Source organism: Cibotium barometz, chromosome 64 (assembly GCF_041138505.1).
Source record: "Cibotium barometz isolate CiBa-2024 chromosome 64, ASM4113850v1, whole genome shotgun sequence".
NCBI lineage: Eukaryota > Viridiplantae > Streptophyta > Polypodiopsida > Cyatheales > Cibotiaceae > Cibotium > Cibotium barometz.
The window spans coordinates 22,245,133-22,264,291 of NC_141109.1; the positions used below are offsets into that span (position 1 = coordinate 22,245,133).

Genomic DNA, 19,159 nt, shown 5'->3' on the forward strand with positions numbered 1-19,159 from the left:
CACTTTAAACAAGGCAAGTCACCTACACAGAAAATGCACTGTGCATTCAAGAACTAGTAGAGGAATAGAGAGTCTGCAGATGGCGTGGAGGTAAGAGTACAGTATGGTGTACGAAGAGAGCACTATGTAGGTGTTTGCTTATCAAATGATCAAATGTGTGAATGTGTGTAACACTCTTGTAGGAACCCTCATATTTACTTGTACTTAGCTACGTTTTAAGTAGGCACTATGTAGGATTTTTCTTATCAGATGACCAAATAAGTGGGCATAATGGTTGGGGCCCTCCCCTTTATGGAAAACCTTCATGTGTCCCGAAGTTTTAAGTAACTACGGACAAGGTAGTAGATGTAAATCAGCCTTGCAATAGATAATCTTGTATGAAGTCTGAATGTCATGGAGCAGGCCCTTCTTTTTTGTGCCAAGAGCTTATAGCAAATATTCTAAGAGACTTATGGACATTGTAAGGCCTACCTATCTAAGTGTAAATCAGTAATTATGCAGTGAAAATCTTAAACTAACTTGAAAGAAAAAGGTCCATTCTCGTGTTACTTGTATGTCTGAACAGCTAGGCTCAACTTATTGTAGAGGGAACTCTCAATAAGTTTAGATCTTGGTCTGAATCAGCTACTGCTGATGATGAAAAAAGAACCACTGGATAACATAATAATTTTGGCTCACCTTGAGGAGGGACAATAAATTCTTCTCAACGACAATGCTGTTGATATTCACATCATTCTCTTTGTTTCTTTCTTTCTATGAAGCCCATCCTCCTGTCCATCACATTTTCTACTCATGTACACGTGCCTAAGGGTCTTTATAGACAGATCTGTCCAACTGTCAACAGGAAGCAGTTGGGTGGGGAAATTCCCCCATCCATGAGCGACCGCCAGTCCACAGGTGGGGATCACATCTATAAAGCCCCTGAACCTTTTTCTTTGGATGGAGTATAACTTATCTGCTTTTGTGTAACCCATCACACATTGCCCTTTCAGCAAGTTCCAACTCATGTATGGTAGAGACGTTTTATGGTCAAAAGCTCTAGAAGCTAGTTGTATTAATCCCACCAAACAGTGTATTTTAAAGCATCTTCCATTATCGACAAGCTCAAGAAATAGATTAGAATTAATACTTTCTTGGCCTCAAGGATTGATTTTTTTAGTATCAGAGCCTGTAGATTCTGACACTCTTGGATGTGGAAGGCAGATGGAGGACTCGACATGTGGCAAATCACAAGGTATACTAGTTTTTTTTTAATCTTTGGGTGTATCAAAGGACTTTAGTACCTTGTAATCAAGGAATGGATGACGATACCACTACATAAAGAAGCAAATCCAAATCATTTCCCATGATGCCATTCTTGAGTTTCACAACGCATTTGCAAGCTAGTGACACCAGGCTTTCACTTACCACATAGGATAGTTGCTTTAATCAAGCTTTGCAACAGCTCCAGTGACATTTCTGTTTGAGAATCTCCGTAAAATTCTCAAAAGAACAATGCAAGGACTCTACAAATTCACATGTAAATGTAAAGCTTAATTGCTGCAAAACAGAGAATCTGTTGATAGCTTGAGGCTTCAAGGACAACTAGCTACCTCCTGTATAAGAAGACCTACTGTAACCTGTTAACAGCCTTTGCTTCCGTACAAATCCACAGACAAGATGTTTGTAGTCACACGTAGGCTTCGAGGTGCAAGATTTACCAGATCACTAATACAATATACTAATAGTTTAAAGTAGATACAGTTTTCTATGGCTGAGCCCCTGACCAAAAAGAACCATGGCTAAAAGACTCGGAGCTAAAAAACCTAAGATGCTCCCTACAAAACAAGTAAGATCCAATCTCCATTGCACAGAGCACAAGGGGCTGTTTCACGGTGAAACTGTGCAGTCTACATCTGAACCCTACAATTGTTTTAACACCATAAAAGTTCCAGTGTTGAGAAAAAGGCTATTTAAGTCACAAAATAATCTCAAAAGGCCAGCAAATTGGGGAGCCTTCTGTGAGGACAAGCATTTGTGGGCTCAACTATCGAGTCTCTTGATCTCCTTACCCATCAAGACACCCTCCCTCTCTCCCTCCCTCCCTCCCTCTCTCTCTCTCTCTCTCTCTCTCTCTCCCTCTCTCTCTCTCTCTTACCTCTATGGTACACATGCTGACCCAAAACTAGCTCACCCCCACGATAGGTTGTAGCCAGTAAGAGCTTCCTTGTGCACAGCCTCATGGGCCAGCTTTTTCCACGCCTTAGGCTCCTCAGTGATGTTGAAAAGAATTCATATTGAAAATGCTGCCAATTTGAGTAAAAGGTGAAAGATCTCTCTCTCTCTCTCTCTCTCTCTCTCTCTCTCTCTCTCTCTCTCTCTCTCAACATGATCTCAGTACATGAGGACGATGTTCTCCATCCATGAGGATGTGACACATTGAGTCCAGCTCTCTCTCTCTCTCTCTCTCTCTCTCTCTCTCTCTCTCAACATGATCTCGGTACATGAGGACGACGTTCTCCATCCATGAGGACATGACACATTGAGTCCAGACATGTGAGATTCTTTTGCTACCTACTATATTGTACACACGGGGCCTATGTAGTACATTGGCCCTGTATTTTCTTACGAGCCCGGACATACTATGTTGTACATACAGAACCCATGTAGTACGTTGGCCCTTTGTTTTCTTTCAGCAGCTAATTTTTTCATTTTTCATGTTGTCTTGACATCCAGTTTCCTTGTGGATTAATTTACTCATGGATTACATGTAACATCTATGTGGTCTCATAGACACTTCAACTTTCGTAGACATTAATCTCTCTCTCTGTGTGTGTGTGTGTGTGTGTGTGTGTGTGTGTGTGTGTGTGTGCTGCCCGTCATGTGCTGCATTTAGGGCTTCTGTGTGCTGCTCAACCACCCTGCACACTGCCCTATTGCTGCCCAAAACCCTATACGCTCCTCAACCACCCCTGCACACTGCCCTATTTCTGCCCGTAACCTTTGTGTGCTGCTCATAACTCTAAACGCTGCCCACCTACCCCTACATGTGGCTAATGTTCAGCCATCACCTCTGCCCACTGCCTGTAGCTCTGCATGCTGCCCACCCTATTCCTGCTCAAAATCTTTGTGTGCTGCTCGTAACTCTAAACAGTGCCCACCTACCTCTACATGTGGCTCATGTTCAGCCATCATCTCTGCCCGCTGCCTGTAGCTCTGCATGCTGCACAACCCCCCCCCCCCTCCCGGCGAGTGCTGCTGGTCACCTCCCGAAGCCATAAATTCTCCTTTTCTGCCCAGATCCAAGTTTTAAAAAAAATCCGTCTCGTTTTTCTCTTCCTTTAATCACTCCCCCACACCCCCCACCCCCCACCCCCCACCCCCCAAATTCGATTTTGGGAAAAAAAATCCCCAGTTGTTATCTGCCTAAACTCAATTCTGCATCACAAATTTCTCACATTATTCAATTTGCCTGTATCCCTGCACTAATTGAACAAAAATCATAGAAAATTACAGAAAATTGGAGCTCTCTCTCTCTCTCTCTCTCTCTCTCTCTCTCTCTCTCTCTATATATATATATATATATATATATATACCTAGATGAATCCAGGAACATGCACAAATTCACCTTTTAGGAACGTGCATGTTATATACTCATGGTAGTCAACCCACAAGACTATATAATTATCAACTCCATTATGCATAGTACGGACTAGATACTACGACATCCCCACTAACGTCATAGATGCCCAATAGTGGGTGTAGAACTCTGTATCAAGATAAGTAAAATCCTGTAAACTCACGTCCTGTAAACCACCTTCAAATAGAAATATGCCAGATGAGCCTTCACACACGTTCTGTGACAAAACTTGGCTTTACACCGGCGTCTTCCATCCTGTGGCTTTGCTGCTTCTGTGGAAAAATCCTCGTTCACACCTTGGTTCAACCTAGTGTATAAAACATTGGTCAAGATGGGTGAGGGACCAAATGGTGACATCGGGAATGGGTAAAGACCCTATCTTCTTTCCACGAGGAGCTTTCACTATTTGACAAAGGTCACAGTGTTGCACACGAGTGAACACATCTCGCCTCATTCTTGGCCAATAATATTGCCTCTCTAGCTTCTCCAAAGTCGAATTTATAGCTCGGTGACCACTGGTGATGGCGTCATGGAGAAGAGTTGCCTTGAACGACTTCATGACACAAAGTTGGCCTTTGTAGAAAAGCCAAACATCTTGTATCAAAAATTCGTTTTTGTTTTTCGAGCCGGGGTCAGAGACAAGCACGCTTGTATCAAAAAGTGGCATGGTCCTGTGGGTGGCAGGCTTGTTCCCATTCTGTACCGAATTCCTTAGAATCCGCGTATGTATGCTTCATGTCATCTAGTTCCGTACCAACAAGATCGAGTCTAGTGGTCATGAATCAATGTTAGTGTTTCCTTCCTGCTCAAAGCATCGGCCAGTGGGTTGGCCTTTCTTGGAAGGTACTCGATCATACCACCAAACTGCTAGAAGATTTGGCTCCAATGGTGCTGGTGGTCACTCCACTGTGCACTTGGCATTGTCTGAATCCAGTGCAATGCTTGATGGTGGTTAGTGCGAACCTCAAATTCTTGGCCATAAAGGAAATGCTTCCAATGTTTCAAGGCCTTAATTATTGCTAGGAGTTCTCGATCATAGACCAAGTAATTCTTTTTGCGGGCAATAACTTACGGGACATGTAAGCTACTGGATGGCCATTATCTTGTAACACAGCTCTTATCACGAGATGATACTCGTATCGGGGAACAACTCATTCCACGAGGCAAGCGCTAGACAAGGAGCTTCTGACAAAGCCACCTTGAGGTTCTTGAATGCCTTCGACGGTTGTGGAGTCATTCGGATCCGCTGCCTTTTGGTCTCGACACCCTAAGAAGATCTTTAAGATCCGCCGAGAGGTCAGAGAATCTGTCAATGTGGGTGGAGTATGCTTGGCATATACCTACAAAGGATCTTATGTCATATGTGATATCTCCTAATTGACAATCTCGGCCACCTTGGCTAGATCAAGTCGGATGCTCTCAGTACTGATTATGTATCCAAGGTAGTGAACCTCGAACAGATAAAATTTTGACTTTCTCATTGACGTAGAGCTCGTTGCTTTCGAGTAACTTCAAGACTTTCTCATCATCAATGTCATGCTACTCAACCGTAGCTGGAAATACCAGTAGGTCGTCCAAAAATACGAACACACAGTAAGTCCCGAAGATCCGCATCATCTTGCGGTTGAATGTGGCTGGGCCATTCATCAAGCCAAAAGGCATGACCACAAATTCATAGTGAGCCTCTTCCGTACGGAAGGTTGTCTTGGGACTGTCCCCCTCAACAATCCTAACTTGGTGGTACCCACTCTTCAAATCGAGTTTTGAGAACACCTTGGCCTCATTCAGCCTCTCGAGAATGTAATCTATTCGAGGCATCAGGAACTTACTCTTGATAGTCAGCTTATGGAGTGTACGATAATCGACACACAATTGGGAAGACCCATCTTTCTTCCTGATGAAACAGGATTGGAGCTGAAAATGGCGACACACTAGAGCAAATGAAGCTAGATTGCAACAGTTCTTGGAGTTGGCGGTCCAACTCCGATTCCATTGCCTTGGACAGGAGGTATGGAAACTTGCTCGGGGGATCTGGTCTATCTTGTGGTCCTCTGGTCTAGACGAGGGAAGCTAGGGAGGGAGATTGTTTCGAAGAAAAATCTTCTGGAGCTTTTCATGGAGAGCCTAATACTTCTCGGAAGCACGGGCCACCGTTTGTGTAGTCTGGATATAAATCATTGCACATTGTGCGCCTTTTCGGATTTCTCATTTAACCTGCAAGTGGCTTATGAGAGGAAAGTTCGGGATTCCTGGCTCACATGTAATGGTAGCTGGGGCTTTGGACACAAACTGGACAATCCGAGAAGTGTGCCGGTCCCAATCAATGTTTGGCTGGAACTTGTGAAACCATTGAATTCCTAGAATTATGTTTGCTCCTACAAGAGGGGCAACTATCAAATCTCGCACAAACTTTATGCCTTGAATCACTAATTCAGCACCTTAAGCTTCAAACTTGATGCCTGTCGTCATGCCTATGCTAAATCTCTCAACTTTCTTGTCTACTGAACTCACGACGAAACGGGCTCGCTGAGCGGCCTGTTCCGTGACCACATCTTCTGTGTTGCCGCTGTCAAACAAGGCAACGACTCTCTGGCCACCTATGAAGCCAAAGGTCTTGAGCAATTTGTTGTGTTTCTACTCTTGGTGTTGGGCGCCCTTCTGCTTATCTTCGAGCTACCGGCTAACGATTGCACCAACCAAAGAACTGGGATCCGAAGAACTAGGGATGGCCGTTGGGGTTTGTGTGGGGGCTGGGCTCACCACGGAAGCCGTGGAGGCTGGGGTGGTCGTCCTTGTACTGAGCTGTCTCTTCAGCACTCAGTTTCCCATCGATCTTGCCTATGTGACCTTTTTGGTCTAGAGTAAGCTTGGGCGCATTGGTCGAGTTCTTGGAGCTGGAGGCTCCCGTGCTCTGTCCTGGGGAAGACTCCGTCTGGTTCTAGCCTTTTCCCCCCAAGGCAGGTGCCTTGGGAGTGGAAGGCTAGGAAGTCTTGGACTTTCTGCCATTGTACTTACTCTGCGCAAACGAGAGTGCATCCTCGAAGGTGGCTGACCGAAACATACGCACTTTCCATTGGATTTGCGTGTCAAGCCCATAAAGGAAATGCCCTTTCTTGTCCTTGTCAGATATGCCCAATTGCAAACATAAGCTCAAAATTTTACTGGCAAACTGTAGGACTGGTTGTGCATTTTGGCGTGCCTCCCTGAAGTCGTCTTTGAGTCGCTCAAGGTAATGGGGCAGTAGAAACTGGCGCGTAAGATCGAGGACAAACTCGTCCCAGACATAAGTTGCCATACCTAATCTGGTGTGAGCATGAGTCCATTGGGTCCTTCCAAATACCAACTAGCCAAGATCACTTTGTCGATATCATTTTTTCTAACTGCAGCAAAATAAGCTTCAAATTGATGCAACCAAGAATAAAGGGCTGTGGGGTCGAGTTTACCATTATACTTACTGAAGTTCATTCTCTCGGAAGGATGACTTGAGGAAGCCGCTGGTGTCGCTCTTGCGTCTAAAGCCGCAAGAAATCTTTCGTACGCCATCTATCGCTTGGCGTCGTCTTGTGCAAAGGCAAGGGATGCTGCCGCACACTCCATTGCTCGCAGTCCCCACGCTGTCCTGGCCCTTGGAGTACACAAGCCCTTTGTGAGTTATGAGATACTAAGACTGAATTTTGCCTGGGGTATTTATACCCACAAACATGTGCTGGTCGGCTGTCTCTACAGGGGTCAGCCTGTTTTTATCTCCATGACCTGGTCTAGATGCAATTAAATGCTATTTAAAGCGGTGTGTTCACACCATTGGCTGGCTGCCCATCTGCGCAAGCCCCTGGCTGCTGTCTAATGTCTGCACCTGGCTGCTGGGCAGCACTTTGGCCCTGGCTAACTGGCTGCTGGGCAGCACCTAGGCCTGGCCGCCTGGCTGGGCTGGCTACAAGAGCCTGTCGGCTACCTGGCCAAGCCTTGGGCTGGCCGACAGCCTGCCTAGCCCTTGAACCTTTTATGGGCTGGTGGGCAAAGCCTAGGGCCTCCATAGGCCCCTTGGGGTGGCACTCTTCCGGGTAGCACTAAGGGCTGGACACCTTGTACATGCAATCCTACATGCTTGTACACACACTTGGTGTCCGGTTGCAAACCCGCACTTAGATCATCTGACATCATTTCAGAGGGAGATTCATAGTACGGACTAGCATTGCTTCATGTGCAGGGCAGTGCACACTTGACCTTGGATGCTTAGAGTGGAACCTTGGCTGACTCGTCCCGGACTGGCATCCAAGTGCGGGATGCATGTGACAGTGTGAAAGAGAGAAAGCTAGAGACAAACTTGATTAGAGACAGAATATATGCACGATTCAATAATACTTCTATGGATGTTTTTTCAAAGAGTACAATGCCTTTTATAGGCTTAAAAGCCTTATCTTTGACACATCACATACATTGGAATTTGGAGCAATGACACATGGCTAATCATATGACATCATTGTTTATCAGACTCGCACACAAAACGGCTATAAGAGGTGGTTCACACACAAACACACTAAGCCATCTAAGGGCTGTTGCACACAAATGAGGCTCCGAATAACCAACACTATAGACCCTTGTGGATCTAGTAGTGTAGCTATCTTGCTTACTGAAAGCATTGCATACCCACATTTATGCCAAGGGGTGCAATCACTTAGCAGGGAGTTGATTTTGATTGCTTAGGAAATCCTTACACCTTTGATGCACCATCTTGGCAGGAGTTTTACCACTCTTCTAAGCACAACATACAATATGCCATTAGTTTCCCTCTACAATCATGCAAGGACCAATTTCTTCGTGCCTTGAATAGCCTACTTTCGATTAGTTCACACTATTTCCATCTCAAAAATTGGCATACAAAAAATTGGTCAAATCAAGACATCAAGAAAGTTTTGCCTCACAAGTTAGAGGGTTTTGAGTTTCATTTATCAATCAACATGTGTGCACAGACCACAAGGCATAAAAGAGTTGTTTTTTCCTACGTACAACCGAATGTTGGGAAGATGACCATATTTAATCTTTATGGGCAAAATTTTTGTAGTCTTGGAAATGGTCTTTGCATTTCATAGCACTTGAACATCAACATTTAATGATGATCAATTGAGTGCTTCCTATTGCATTGAATTTGAGCAATTGAGAAGACTACTTACTTTGGTCCCAGCTTTGCTCTTTAAACTTAGTAAGCCATTTATTTCTTACTATGTTTAGCAAGAGTTTTGTAAATACACACTTGTTCTTTCAATCAAGTACTATATAGTGGATTAGGTTGGAGAGAATCAAGTTTCAAGCTTTATGCTCTCTATCTCTCTCTCTCTCTCTCTCTCAACCAATCTTGAGTTTTGTGCTCCAAAGAAGCACACTTTTGTTAGTTCCCCTTAACATGCAAGATCTTGATGGTCCTAAGAGCCTTGTCAACCTTCTTTTCCTTGGTGAATTCTTCCTCAGTTGGAGAGAGGCCTAGATGGCTGTCTCGTCGTCTCGCAAGGCTTTTAGCTTTGCTATTTCTGCCATGTGTTGCTCCTTTATTCGCGTGAGCTCCTTGTGGTGGTGCACCATCTCTTCAAACTGAGCTTGAGGTTTTTCTTGACCGTGTTGATTGCATAGCCCGGTTGTAGCCAACCATGGGTGATGTAGGTATCCGTGTTGTTAATGACCTCTGTTAGTTTCCCTTGAAGGCCATTCCACTTCCCCAAGCGTGTCGTCTTTGGTGAAATGTTTGTGTTGTTTTTCTTTGAGGTTGCAAGAAGTTTCCCCCCATTTGGAAATGTGATTGAAAAGTTGAAAAAAATCTGTTTTTTTATGTGTTTCTAAGGAAATGAGAAGGAGAATAGGCCAAAAGTTAGTGTAATTCAGCCGTATTAGCAGACATGCAGATTTCACATTGTGAATTTTTCGTCCGAGTTGCGGCCAGTTGATATTGTGCTTATTCTTTCTATCTTTAGCGGTGCATTTACCCTATCAACTACTTTATTTGCTGTACTAATTCTTTCTATTTGCTACTTCCCTTAGTGCTAGGCTTCATTATGACTGAGTCTGCCTTACATCTCCAAAGGTTTGACAGAAACTCAGTACGAAGGCCTTTGTGTGAATATATGCTCTTATGTGTGTGTGTGTGTGTGTGTGTGTGTGTGTGTGTGTGTGTGTGAGGAGTGCGGGTGTGGGAGCATATCTTGATACAAAGTTCTACACCCACTATTGGGCACTGATGACGTTAGTGGAGATGTAGTAGTATCTAGTCCATACTATGCATAATGGAGTTGATAGTTATATAGTCTTGTGGGTTGACTACCATGAGTATATAACATGCACGTTCCTAAAAGGTGAATTTGGGCATGTTCCTGGATTCATATAGGTATATAATTCAGCCGTATTAGCGAACATGTAGATTTCACATAATGAATTATTCGTTGGAGTTGCGGCCAGTTGATATTGTGCTTATTCTTTCTATCTTTAGCTGTGCATTTACCCTATCAACTACTTATTTGCCGTACTAATTCTTTCTATTTGCTACTTCCCTTAGTGTAGGCTTCATTATGGCTGAGTCTGCCCAACATCTCCGAAGGTTTGACAGAAACTCAGTACTGTGTGAATGAATATATGCTCTTATGTGTGTGTGTGTGGAGTGTGTGTGTGTGTGTGTGTGAGAGAGCACACTTTTATGGTTTATAAGGATACATGTTCACACTTATAAGTGGGTGGACATGTGGGGTTTTGGTCAAGATATATATATATATATGAGGTGGACCTAATCTTTTTAACCATGTGTGAACACTTTAAGTGGGCGCCTTTTTTTCTCTCCTGAAAAGATAGGTTTGTGGTATTTTTGGAGCGTCTGTCACTTTTTAACGATGGGAAAAAGCAAACATAGGTATTTTTTTTGGGCTGGTGGATTCGTTTAAAAAGCAGCACAAGTATGCGCATGATGGAGGGTAGGCGGGCAGCAATTGAGAGGTGTTCTCTCCCTCTCCTTCTCCTTCTCTCCTGAGCGTTGTCCGTACAGTGGGCAGCAGTTCCTTCTCTTCTAGGCGAGAGCAGACGAGCAGGCTTTTTCTCTGTTTTCGTGGCCATACATGACCTTCAGCAGCAGATGCGCTGGCCGTTTAGGTTCTGTTTGCTTCCTCTTCACCCAGTCTTCAACAGGCGGCAGTTTTTTCCTCTTCACCCAGTCTTCAACAGGCGGCAGTTTTTTCCTCGCTTTCTTGCCAGTTTGCTGGCCGTACAGAAGGGGGAAGCTGACTGGTCAGTTTGCTGGCCATACAGTGGGCAGTGGGCACATTATCACTCTCTTTCCCTTGCACCGGACATACAGTGGGCAGTAGGCAGCTTTTCTCTCTCTTGTTCCTGAAGTGCCGGGGCTGTGTTTGGGAGGTATTCACAGACTGTTTTGAGAACCTCTTCAGGGCTGATTTGGCACAAAGTTCGGTGTTAGGATTGACACCAACCCGGGCTGTTGATTCGTATTGGTTCCTGGAGCGGTTTGTTCTTTGATTCCTGTGCAAGTGTTTTGCTGAGGAAACTTGTGGAAAGATCTGGTGTTGTTCACACCCGCACCTTGGTATTTTGTAGAGCTTCTCAATCAATAAAGAAGTTCCTACGGGGGGCCGGCCATTCCGACTCAGTGTTTGTATTCCTTTTAACATAATATATGGTTATTTCCGTTGTGTTTTCACATCTTTGTTTGGCATCTAAAGTGTCTGTCCATCGAACCGGGTTCCCTTCCGGTTTCACCCGAAGGACCTTTCCAAGATATATCGATGGATTTTGTTACAAATCTACCTCCTAATCCGGGTAATACTCGGTGCTTAACTATTGTTGATAGATTTAGAAAATTTGTCAAGCGTATTCCATACAGGGCCAATGTGACCGCTGAAGATGTTGCCCATTTGTTCACTAGGCATTGGTATCCCATTGGCGAGATTCCTAGGACCATAGTGTCAGACCGAGATGCCAAGTTTATCAAACGTGTCTGGAGGGCATTGTTTAATAATTTTGGTACTAAACTGAATTCTTCCAACGCATTTCACCCATAGACTGATGGCCAGACAAAATCTACAACTAGTTGGCCTTTGATGTGTTGCAGTGTTATGTCCACGATCAGCAAGGTAAGTGGGAATCTAAAATCACTCGTAAACTTAGAGTCCCTATCACTGACTATGTCCTGCGGCGGTAACCCGTACAGTCTAAACAATTGCTCGATAAATGCCATGCTAATTGCGTAGTTGTTATAGTCTTCCGGGACGGTAAAAATCTAGCCATCTTTGTCAAGCGATCTACCACAACCCAAATAGAATCGTGGCCTTGATGTGTTCTTGGCAATCCGGTAATAAAATCCATGGAAATACTTTCCCATTTATTACCTGGGATTTGCAAAGGATGCAACAACCCAGCCTGTCTAAAGCGTTCAGCTTTATTTGCCTGACAAATTTGACACTTGAGAACATAATCTTTTACATAACCTTTCATCTTTGGCCAATAAAAAGTGTGTTTCACTAACGATAGTGTCCTATGTACCCCAGGGTGTCCAGCAAAGGGGGCGTCGTGACACTCCTTAAGAATCTTGGACCTAATGTCCGGGATCTGTGGTACACAAATTTTCTCATTACGGAATAGTAAACCATTCCGAATCATCCACTGGCCTCCTGCAGCCTAAATGGTAGACTGCTCAGTCATTGAGTCTTGGTCAATCAATGAGCTCCCGTTTGGATCTTCTGCCAAAATGAACCAAAATAACTATCAGTCCTACAAAGCCCTCTCAATGACTGAAATAAGTCAGTAGAAATCGCGGTGAACGACAAAGAATTCACCTCTCTAATTCGACTAAGCGCATCTGCAACACTATTCATGGACCCTTTTCGATAACAGATCTCAAAATCAAAATCTTGCATTAACTCCACCCAACGAGCTTTCCTTTAAGACCGACAAGGATTGGGTAATGCTAAGATAGGTGCTTCCTTGACTTTATCTTTCAAAAGTCTGAAGGCCATATCCAAATCGTTATTCCAAGGGATAGGCTCATTTGACTTACGTCCACGACCTTTCAATAAGTCAGCCATCGGTATTGTGAGCTGAGAGTACTCCCGCACAGATTTCCGAAGAAAAACAACAAAACCAAGAAAAGAACGAAGTTGTTTCACCGTTCGCGGTATAGGCCAGTCCAGAACCTTCTGAACTCGGTCATAGTCAATGCTCAATCCATCTCTAGTGATCTTGTGTCCCAAGTAAATGATGTCCGTCATAAAAAACTCACATTTACTTAATTTAGCATATAGTCAATTCTGTCTTAAAATAGATAAGACAATCGTGAAGTGTCTGACATGATCCTCAAGAGTACGACTATATATCAAAATATCATCCAGGAACACCACCACAAATTTTTCCAAATGTTCACGAAAAAGATCGTTCATCATTTGCTGGAAAGTAGCTGGAGCATTGGTTAATCCAAAAGGTAATACGAGAAACTCGTAGAGGCCATACCTAGTCCGAAAGGCTGTTCTTTCGACATGCCTTTCATGAATACGTATCTGGTGATAGCCAGTACGTAAATCTATCTTCGTGAAATATTTCGCTCCTGCTAACCGGTCAATCAGGTCATCTGATCTAGGGAGAGGATAACGTATCTGGTGATAGCCAGTACGTAAATCTATCTTCGTGAAATATTTCACTCCTGCTAACCGGTCAATCAGGTCATCTGATCAAGGGAGAGGATAACGGTTCTTAATTGTCAGCTTGTTCAATCTCTTGTAATCTATACACATTCGCCAGGTGTTGTCCTTCTTTCTCCTAAGCAACACAGGTGCACCCCAAGGTGATTTACTTGGACGGATCTGGCCCATCCTCAAATAATCTTGGAGTTGTTTACCCAACTCATCTTCCTCAGCTTGGCTCATCCTGTAAGGTGGAATACTGACAGGATGAGCACCAGGGATCAAGTCAATACGATGATCTACTGCCCGTTCAGGTGGTAAACCCGATGGCAGTTCCTTAGGAAATACGTCTTGAAACGAGTCAAGTATCTTCTGTAATTCTTTGCTTTCAAACACACTTAATTCATTTACATCTAAGGAAGGGATGAAAAAGAAAGAAAGTGGAATCAATACACAATGGAAAGCGGTATACAAAGAAGAATCCATTATATTTCCAACATCAATTGTATTTCCAAGAGGTCCCTGAGAGGGATGTATACAATCACCTAAAATACTATACTTGGTGTCCCTATGCTGAAAAGAAAAAATATGACTAGACCAATCTATCTGGACTATAAGAGTCTTAACCACTAAATCCCTAATAACAAGTCTACATTCTCTAGGTGCATAACATAGCATTCCAGAGTATCTTTGTAGTCTTGAATCTGGATTGGAAGCATCTCCACCTTTCGATCCCATACTTGTCTTCCCGTAGGTAGGCGTACCTCATAGGTATGATTGCTGGGTGTCGTATCAAGACTCAATTTCTGCACAAGTTTGTAGTTAACAAAGTTGTGTGAGCTGCCAGGGTCTAGAAGAATGTGAATCTTATGGCCATTCACTTCTCCATAAACGCGGAGAAGATCATGCAAGCCAAATACTTTAGAGTTGAACAGACAATCAGAACAAGTACTAGGGCGAGAAAGCACAGTAATTGACGTACCTGTCAAAGACAACTGGTTAGCTGCTTTTGGCTTGGGTCCTACGTTAGTCTTTGCACCCTTTTGCTTTGGGCACTCGTTACGTATGTGTCCTTTTTCTTCGCACATAAAACAACGGCCTTCCTTCCTGAGCTTTAAAGCCCTAAGGAGTCGTTTCTTCTTCAGTGGTATCGAACTTGAATTCTTCGAAGGTTGGTACGAAGACTTTCCTTCAGTCATGTTAGCCATAGGTACGGAGAACTTCCGTTTATGCTTGTTCCCCTGCTCGGTAACGGGTTTCGACTTGGAAGAGACCATTGTATCATCATAGATACAAGCTGAATGAATGGCCTCGTCCAATGTTTTGCATTTGTTATTTTTAACCTGTAAACGATATGAGTTTGGTAAGCCAGCTATGAACAACCCCAAAAGAGTAGTGGGATCCATCTTTGTAGCTTTCATCTGCAAGTCCTTAAACTTCTGGAGGTAGACCTCATAAGTGAGGTGCTGCGAGGTCATGGTCAAAGCTGAAAACCCGGCAACATCATAATCATCCTCTTTCTTGAGAAATTCCTTCTTGAAGACGTCTTCGAATTGTGCCCAAGTTGTTGGCTTAGGGTTGAGTTCCTTCCACCAAAGCAAAGCTTTGTCAGAGAGGAAACCTGCTGCTAACTGGATCTTTTTTCCATCATCATATGGATGAAACTGAAAGTGAACTTGCCACTTATGTAGCCAAGTGTCCACGATTTCCTTGGTGCGCTGCTTTTGCTCGCCCCCGAACGGTTCCGGAGTAATGTTGGGGTCCAAAGCAGAGGCCAAGGTATCCATACCCGATAGAGTAGGTGGTAGTGGTCAAAAGAGCGATGGAGTTTTGCAAAGCTTGCATCTGGGCTGCGATTTGTGCCTGACGTTCCGACGAAGAAGCTTCGAGAGCTACTTTGAACTCTTGGAAATCTGATTTTGACACACAATCGTCAAAAAGATCAGCATCGATATCTTCCGTAGCCGGCAAGCCTTCGCGTTCGACAAGGGGCTCCAACTCCGATTCTTGGGTCGACATCGCGAAGAGGGTAAGTGGAGAGAAAATTCGATCTTTGCACAATAAAAGTGCGAGAAAACTTGAGAGATGTGTGGCAAGAAGCCCACTTAAGGGGTTTATGTAGCCTGCCCCAAAAGCTACTTGAGCTTTTGCTTTTGTGTTTATATACATACATACGTACATACGTACGTACGTACGTACGTGTATATATATATATATATATATATATATATATATATATATATATATATATATTCTGCTTCCTTTATTAAAAAAAACACCTTTAAACCTTGGAGGAGACTTTTAAACTTTTTAAAAAAATTTAAACTAAAAAAAATAAAATCAAAAGCATCGAATGCTTTTGTGTTTTATTTTTTTTCACCATCCCTCCCGGATTAGCGCCGCCGGCTGCCTGTTTGCAGACGTCACCATGCTGCTGTCGCCTCACGTACTACCGGCGCCGCCTGAGCGTGTCGCCAGCCTCGCTGCGTGCGGGTGTGCCTGGCTATACGCGGAGCCTGCCCCAGCCCCGCCTAGGCTTAGCCACTAGGCAGCGTGGGCCTAGGCGCCTGCCTCGCTTTGCTTGGGCGCCTGCCCGCCTGGCTGCGTAGGCCAAGGCGCCTGCCGCCTGGCTACGCAGGCCTGGCCGCCTAGTTACGCAGCCCTAGGCGCCCACTTTCGAACGCCTGGCCGCCTTCAAACACCTGGCCGGCTACCAGCCTGCTGCCCGCCTGTAACACGTCACAACCAGCAGCTACCAACAATCGCATCTCTGTTCTCTCGGTCTCTCTCGTTCTCGTTCAACCCAAAAGCAACCATGCTTTTTTTTTCTGTTTTCTCTCTGAAACTGTTTATACAGTTCAAAACCATCTTTCCTCTTCTTTGAAAAGCAAACAACCCTTCTTAGACTACCATCTCCAACATCATGGGTTTCTTTGATGAAAAAAAACACATACTGAATCTGAAAACAGCAGTATGCACAGAAAAAACAGCAAGCTTTTTGAACACATACCTTTCTTCGACCTCATCTTCTCTACCTACCGACTTGCTCGTTCACGAGGCATGCTCTGATACCACTGTCAAATCCCCAAGGATCTCCCCGTGATCGTTCCTGGTACGAGACTCAAAACCTGCAACAAATAAACACACAAACAAAAAGGGGGTGCAGGCCTGACTCACCTCCCAACCATGACAGCCGTGGGCAAGCCCACAGACTTGGCTGTCCCCACCGAGCCACGAGCTGAGCTAACTAGGTTGACGTACCGACCGATCTCCTCTTCGCGACGTCCCATACCGCCACGAAGCTACCCTCACGGGCCTCGAGATTGCTGCCGGCCTCGGCTGCGTAAAGCAGGTGCATGTCTGCACTAGATCCAGGCTCCAAGACCATAGAGCTCTCACAAACTCGCGAGACTCTCTATATCCCAATAACTAACCTTGGCCACCCTTTTATAGGCTCTTGGCCGGTCATTGGGCATCCACACTTGGGCGCCCGCCCGTCCATACTTGGGTGCCCGCCCGTTAGTTTATCCCTAACTCAGCTCGTCAATCAGCCTGCCTAGCTCAAAGCTTCCCCAAACCTCGAAGCTAGTCTTGCGTGCGTGTAGCACACGGTAGATACACACTGTGCACATGACACCTAGAGTGGAAACTGGTCCCATGTGAGCCCACTCCGGGACAAGTCAGCCAAGGTTCCACTCTAAGCGTCGAGGGTCAAGTGTGCATGGAGATGAAGTAGGCTTGCAGTTCTCCATCCCAAAGGCCTCCAGCAACTCATGAACATACCACTGCTGAGAAACAAAGAACCCTCTCTGGGTCTGCCAAATCTCCAATCCCAAAAAGAAATGGAGTAAGCCCAATCCGTCATCTCATACTCCTCTAACAAGGCACCCTTCGACACAGCTATATGCTCCACATGACTGCTAATGAGAACAAGATCATCCACATAGAGGATAATCAAGGTGACCATACCACGTTCCCGAAAGATACACGTTCGGATTTGCAACTGATCTCTGGAAACCATGCTCCACATGACTGCCAGTGAGAACAAGATCATCCACATAGAGGATAATCAAGGTGACCATACCACGTTCTCGAAAGAGATACAAGTTCAGATCTACAACTGATCTCTGTAAACCCTACTTTTGAAAGAAAGCAACAATTTTCTGGTTCCATGTCCTCGGAGCCTGTTTCAGACCATACAAGGTTTTCTACAACCTATAAACCATACCTTTTGATCCCGGAGCCTCAAAGCCAAGAGGTTGCTAAACATACACCTCCTCTTGCAAGTCACCATTCAGAAACGCAAATTTGACATGCATCTAATACACCGGTCACTACTGATGAGAGGCAAGGGTAAGAACTGTCCAAATCGTGGCCATCCTAGCTGTCAATGCAAAAGTGTCCTCATAGTTGATGCCTGGCTGTTGAGCATAGCCCTTAGCCACAAGTCTGGCTTTGTGCTTGTCCACAGACCCATCGGACTTATACTTGGTTTTGTAAACCCACTTGACACCAATGACTGACCGTTTCGATGGCCTCAAAACTAACTCCCAAGTCCCTTTCTTCTCTATGGCCTCTAGCTCCACTGGCATGGATTTCCTCCAAGTCTCCTCGGAAAAATGATACGAGACATCAAGGCATAATTTACCTATAAATGCTCCTCCTCTAGCTGACATTTGTCACGAACTCTATGCGATCTTCGAGGTCAATCGGAGAGATACTCCATCACACCAAACTCTCTAATGGTATCCAACAACCACTTCGGTACCCAAACAAAACGCAGAGCCTCCTGCTGCTACTAGGGCAAATCTTCAACCTCTCTCCTACTGACTGAGACTGGCTAGCTAGAACAATAGCTCGGGACTCATCCTTATACACATCTGGCTCTCCAAGAAGCGGTGGCTCCTCAACGGTGAAAGCTGGAACATGCTCATCAAAGACAACATCTCTGCTGACAACAACCTCATTCCGCTCCGAGTCATATAACTTGTAGCCTTTGGAAAGAGAGTTATATCCCACAAAAACAAGCTTCTGGGACTTTGAGTCAAGCTTCCGCGTCTGCTGATTGGGAATGTGAACATAGGCATCACTCCCAAAAACACGAAAATGGGAGACATGGTTTCGTGCCAAAATAAGTCTCAAACAGAGTCATCTGAGGCACTACAGCCGTCGAAGATCGACTGAGGATATGGACAGCCATAGCCACAACCTCTCCTCAAAGTGGACGAGGAAGGTCTCGATGCTCCAACATCATCCTCGCCATCTCCACCATAGTCCGGTTCTTTCGCTCAACTACTCCATTCTCTGAAGGCGACCCTGTATTGGCCAGCTCCCGCTTGATGCCATGCTCCGCACAATAGCATTAGAAGAGAACTCCCCTCCTTTGTCAACCCGAACAATCTTCACCTGCAATCCATACTCCTTTTCCACCAAAGCATGCCAATCATTGAACCGAGCAAAGGCTCAGTCCTTATGTGGCAGAAAATACACCCACATTAACCTGCTACAATCATCCACAATCAACATAAAATACAAGGCTCCTCCCAAGGATGGGGTCTGCATAGGCCCACACAAGTCAGTGTGAACCAACTCTAGTGGTTTTGAAGCCCACCTGGTAACTTGCTTCGGAAAAGACTCCCTATGCTGCTTCCCACGAATGTAAGAACTACAATGTCCCTGCCTACTGCCAAAATCTAGCAAGGCCATCCACCATCTAGTCTAGTCTCGGAAAGCCCGCCGCAGTGCGTCCACATTCAAGTGGCTAAAACGGAAACGCCACAAATCACCGAGTTGAATACCTACCTGTAAGAGAAGAGGGTGCTGAGAGTTTGTAAATCCCATTCTCCACTCCACCTTCCCAAACTACCTGGCCTGT

At 44.9% G+C, this 19,159-nt stretch overlaps 1 protein-coding gene across 2 annotated transcripts in view; it reads right to left on the minus strand.

Moving 5' to 3' along the window:
* The window catches only part of LOC147603418 (uncharacterized), a 46,477-nt gene that overhangs the window by 23,554 nt on the left and 3,764 nt on the right, over positions 1-19,159 (minus strand). The window contains exon 2 of one of the 2 annotated variants that reach the window (XM_086796531.1): positions 2,138-2,285. The exons of the other annotated variant lie outside the window; for it this stretch is intronic. Within the exon in view, the coding sequence (XP_086652657.1) occupies positions 2,138-2,152 (15 nt within the window). The 5' untranslated portion in view covers positions 2,153-2,285. The remainder of the gene's footprint in view (positions 1-2,137; positions 2,286-19,159) is intronic. 2 annotated transcript variants of the gene reach the window in all.